Below are 5,539 nucleotides of genomic sequence, written 5' to 3'. Positions count from 1 at the left end.
AAACACGGTAAATTATCAATAGGACTATATGAAATACTTTAATGTGGGGTTTGAGTTAGACAACATTAATGCTTGAAGAAAAGCTACAAAAACAGCATATTGTAAAAAAAATGTTTGTTTAGTTAATTAGGGTAAACATGGAGCAAATATTTTAACAGAACACATCTGCTGTGGCTTATACTAATGCAAATAACTGCTCAGCCTTTTGATGCTAACATTGCTAGCTTAATTTGCACTTATTACTGTAACTTAGCCTAGCACCTGCTGCTTWAGCTTTCATTTATTTTCAGACAGGAACTCACACTCCACAAGGCTGACAATTAACTGAGCATTTTCGGCTTGAAACAACATCTGAACGTTCCATAGATACCTTGAAAATTGGACCCAATGGAATGACCTTGTGGACCAAAAATGGCCCAGGGTGCACCAGTTGATATTTGCTATTTAAAAGAGAAGCTGTTATGTAGGTAACAATACCGACTCAAGCCTTGTTTACAGTAAGTTTAATAAACTAATTAGCTGCCAAAAGATTTGAATAAACTGCAAATAATAAAAAAGGATTAAAAGCAGGATATAAATCCATCAGTTTCAGATTCAGGATTTCTTTGTAAGAGCATTCCTAAGAATTTTTTTGATCTATGTTGCATCAATATGTTTCTACATCAGTCTAGAACAAAAAGAAATGTATCAGAACTAGAAAGAYTTACTTGTACTTGTATGAAAGCATGTTTAAAACACCTGTTCTCTCTTTTCTGCCTCAAACTGCTCAAAGAGCATTTTTACCTCTGATCTTTAGCCATTGTCACCATTTTACAGTTACAATCAAATATCAAGCTGTCAAAATCCTGGGTTTAACTAATGATCCCAGCTCTTTTATTWAAAAAAAAGGAAAGAAAAACCAAACCAAGCTGCACATTTCTTTAAACAAAGCCAAAATYCACCATCCGTGGCTACTGTTGTTGCAATCAATACCAAGAATCTAAATGCATGGTGACAATTCAAGTAAATAAGAGCAAATTTATTGAAAGTACTTAGAAGGTGGCTGGAGATTTGCAGGGATGGGTGAAGATGAAGGAAAGTTGAAGGCTGCGAGGAGCCTGTGACTGCTAGAGTGAGCCAAGGAGGATCGGACGCTGGGGAACGAGGGTTGTTGGCTGAATGTGAAGCAGGAAGGCAGGTGGCAGGTGAGGCAGGGCTGAGTGCTCTGAAGGCAGGAGAAATAACCAAGTGGATGGAGAAAAAAGGTTGAGTGTTTCTACAGCAAAACAAACACAAGTAAGTCATGTTAGAACAAATAATGTTAGCTTTCTGACTGAATATTTGATTGAAAAAAAAGGAAAAAAAATAGCACAGAAATGCCACTGAGTTGATGAGTGAATCTTAGAGAAGTGTGTGGGCTGACAATCCAACTATTCAGAAACATGCACACATCAACACAATAATGGGTTCTTCCACCTACAATAAAACCACATTAGCTCCAAATGCAGGGCGTTTAGAGCAGACGTACAATGATAGAGGTTTGCTTGAGATGCAGAACTGACAACCATTGGATAGAATACCCCAAAATTGGTGCATGCAAAATTCAGCAATAAGCTGCTGATGCTGCTACTGGAGCTAGTAAATAAATACAAAACTTCATTCACACAATCCACTTAGGTTTTGGCACCAGTCAAACTAGCTCAGGGGTGGGCCACTTTAGAAAGGGCCTCAATTTTTTGTTGACACTACCAGAGGGACGCCCAAATGTAATAAAGCAGCCATTTAAAAAAAAATTCTTGTTTGTATATACACATATACAGTGCTTAATGTTACATATTTCATGCCCAAATGCATGTAACGTTATTTACTTGTGACTTCAGTAAACTCATATTTAGCTTTGTGCAACATGTTGTAGTGACTTATATTAAAATCTTTCATAGCAGACAGCATCTTTAAGCAGACCAAACACATAGGTTTGGCTTGAACAGATCYTAAATCAATCTCTCAAAACTTAAAAAGATACTCAGAACTCTTAGATTTTAATAGCTGCTTTTAGCCCTTCTTTCAAAGTTAAATAAATTAATAAAAAAATGCCCGTCAAATGGAAGTCACCCATGGGCCAGATGTGGCCTGAGGGCAGCCGGTTGCCAATCCTTGAACATGCTGTTAGCTTGTCAACTTAATCAGACTTAAAATATATTTTGCCAAACTGAGGCTGTTCAAAGAGTTATCTATGACAGGTAGGATATTAATTGTTCACAACCTCTTCACAAACCCCCCACTTCTATTAGAATGCACAAGGTTTTTGTTTAAAACGGCATACAAAGCAGAGGACAATAAGCATTCTGACAAAATTCTCCATCTGCGTCACGACAATAAGTAGGACTAATGCTCGAAACGCTGAGTTGGACTTGCTTGATTAAAGCAGAGCCGTTCATCAGCACCTTCACCTCYCAGGCGAAGGTGCTGATGAAAGCAAAGAAAGGTTTCTCTGATTATATGTGGGTGGAAGGAAGGAGGATGATGAGATGTGAGGGAAAACGTGAAATAAGAGCCCGTCTCTGTGTGTGTCCCTCATTAGTTCCGTGTCCAGCTGAGTCTACTCTTCGGCTCATCGTGAGTGGGTTGGAGGACGTGAACAGGATTGGATGACAAAAACAAAGGAAGTGGGCTTTTTGGATCAGTCTGGATGAGGCTTCAAATGAGGAGAGCAGGATATGTTCTTTACAAAATTGCAATATAACTTTTTTTATCAAAGTAGCAAAAAAAAAACAACTTGAACCTTTAATATCAGTTAGCCTAAATAGGTGAAACCAAGTGAGAACAAAATGTTTCTCTTCAAATTGTTGTAAATAAGTGGAGAAAAAAAGATCCATTTTTAGGTTCATTTGCCTCTTAAGTGTTTTAAGTAATGAGATGGAATKTCTCTCGACAGCTGAAATTTGTTTTTAACTGGAGCGGCGATCTTCGACTTCCCGTTTAATTTAAACATTTTGCCCAAGAGATGGAGGGGAAACCGACGAGGTCACTCTTACACGCAACGAGGTGTATGTGTGGAGTCTCCTCCGGCGAGCCTTTCGCTTCAAATCCCTCCCGTGTCTGCGAGGCGCCGGCCATCTGCCAGATGATGTTTTTGTTTGCAGAGACCCAGATAAAGTTGTGAAGGTCGATGCGCTGTGAGGCCCGCGAGGTGACGGCATGCATGCTGAGGAGCTGCCTTCACAGTGGGACACGGAGGCGTAGCGAGAGAGAGTGAGAGYGYGYGCGAAGAATGGAGAGGGGAAGGAGAAAAGGCACATGTCATTCGAATATTGACATGAGAGGTGTTATGCTGCTTGCCTCGAAGTCGTCACTCATCTGCTTTTGAAAAATCTGATGCACACCTGCAAAATACTTTCCCCCYCTTGCTTTAGATCTATTTCACTCCTGATGAATAATGCTGACATGACAGTGAAGCACCAATGGCAGAGCATCTGTAGAAGAGTAGGAACGGAGTGTCTCATTCGCTGTTCGTCTGCCATTAGCTTCCCTGAGCTCGACTTAAAGCCCCACGGTGCTTTGCTCTGAATGTGAAAGGCTCGTGGTTCAAAGAGCCTCCACAGCTGGTGGAGATAACGAAAGGGAAAAGCTGCCTAGCTTCATTGTGGACCTCGTTGTGTTCATCCATCGACACTAAAAAAAAAAGCAGAAACTTCTCACGTGAAGTTTTCAACTCACCTAATTCTGCCGATTTGTTGTGGCCGTTTTTTTCTGGTGTTTCTTTTATTTGCTACCAAAAAAAACAACATTTTACCAAATACTGGCTTARCTTTTCTTTCCCGTCRTTCTCAGGCCACGGTTGCAGCCTTCGCAGCCAGTGAAGGTCACTCGCACCCTCGAGTGGTCGAGCTTCCCAAGACGGACGAAGGGCTAGGTTTCAACGTGATGGGCGGCAAGGAGCAGAACTCTCCCATATACATCTCACGCATCATTCCTGGAGGTGTGGCTGAAAGGCACGGTGGCCTAAAGCGAGGGGATCAGCTGCTGTCCGTCAACGGTGTGGTGCGTCAAACCAGGCTTTCCTTATGTTAAAATAAAATGGGAAGAAAACAAAGATTTTAGGGTAGCAACACAAAAAACAACACGGTATGTACTGGGTACATACGTGGTACCTATGAGGACTATGTAGTGAATGTTTACCCTTCACATAAAAGCAGATGCTGAGTACTTACATGGTACTTTACTGGAAATATATCTGGAACATATCAGGTAATTTACTGGAAAGAAGCATCTGAAATGAATCAGATATTTATCTGAAAAATACCATATTGTAGCAAGTAAGTACCCAGTAGGTACCAGTTATATAGTCTTTAAAGGGGCAATATCATGTAAAATCAACTTTTAAAAAAAATTTTTTTATTTATTTTTATTCACCGTTATTTTACCAGGTAAGTCCCATTGAGATCTCAGATCTCTTTTTCAAGGGAGGCCTGGGCCTGAAGGCAACCTGTTGTACGTGTGTTGTGTTGTGGGGGAAACCGGAGTACCCGGAGAAAACCKACGCAAGCACGAGGAGAACATGCAAACTCCGCACAGAAAGACCCCAGGTCCGAACTGGGGATCGAACCCAGGACCTTCTTGCTGTGGGGCGTCGATGCTAACCACTGAGCCGTCGTGCTGCCAAAGTTTGAGTTTTATATCATGTCATAATGTTATACTCTCATAAAAAAACATACCCAAAGCCTTGCTTTGACTCATTCATGCATGTTTGAGAAATCCTGCAGCGTTTTTAGGAAGCCATGCTGAGGAGCAAAACAACAGGTGGGGACCAGAAACACATTTTGGTACCAGAAACGCCCCTGGGACGTGTCTTTAAGTCGAGCTTCCTCATCACGGAGCACACCTCCCCACCCCCCACACCCCGCCCATGACTCCTGCAGGCTCTTAGCAGTAACAGAGCAAAGTGAAAGTGAAACTTAAACTGTCTGCTGCTTTTAACACTACTTCTCACTCAGTGAAGCTCTTTTCAGATTCAAAATACCTTTGAGGAAATGTATTTTCAGATGCCAAGTAAACTGCATCATAGCGCACGTGCGACCCCCCACCCCCGCCGTCACTAAAATTGGACGGGACAGAAGCGGAAGGTGGTTCTTAAAGAGACAGAGGCCAATTTCAAGGCATTTAGAAGAGGAAGTGATGAGACGATAAGTTTATTTTCTATATAAACATAAAAACAGCATTTTAATAACAACTAAAGGTGACATAGATACTTTATTATGGTATAGTATTTAAATATATGCCTGAGAAACACATAATATTGGCCCTTCAAGTATACATGAACATTTACAAAAGGTTGCTTTCAGACCCAGGCCTCCCTTGCAAGAAATCTGTGACCTCAGTGAGATTGTCTGGTTAAATAAGGGTTCATAGATAAATATAAAATACCAGGTAGGTATCCAGTAAATACCAGGTATCTGCCAGGTAATCATCAGTTGCATACCAGGTATGTACTAGGTAACTGCCTCTTATGTAACCTTTAGGTAACAGATACAATTCTAGTAAGTACTACATATATATATAT

General features: G+C 41.0%; 1 protein-coding gene across 1 annotated transcript in view; it reads left to right on the top strand.

Moving 5' to 3' along the window:
• lin7a (lin-7 homolog A (C. elegans)) overlaps positions 1–4,020 on the top strand; it is a gene marked incomplete at its 3' end in the record, with an annotated part of 36,262 nt that extends 32,242 nt beyond the window's left edge. The window contains 1 exon segment of the mRNA XM_014013788.1: positions 3,811–4,020. Coding sequence (XP_013869242.1) covers positions 3,811–4,020 — 210 coding nt within the window.
• Between the last annotated feature and the right edge of the window lie 1,519 nt (positions 4,021–5,539).

Source organism: Austrofundulus limnaeus, unplaced genomic scaffold (assembly GCF_001266775.1).
Source record: "Austrofundulus limnaeus strain Quisiro unplaced genomic scaffold, Austrofundulus_limnaeus-1.0 Scaffold106, whole genome shotgun sequence".
NCBI lineage: Eukaryota > Metazoa > Chordata > Actinopteri > Cyprinodontiformes > Rivulidae > Austrofundulus > Austrofundulus limnaeus.
Note: the sequence above shows the minus strand (reverse complement) of the source record. Positions and strands in the feature narration are given on the sequence as shown.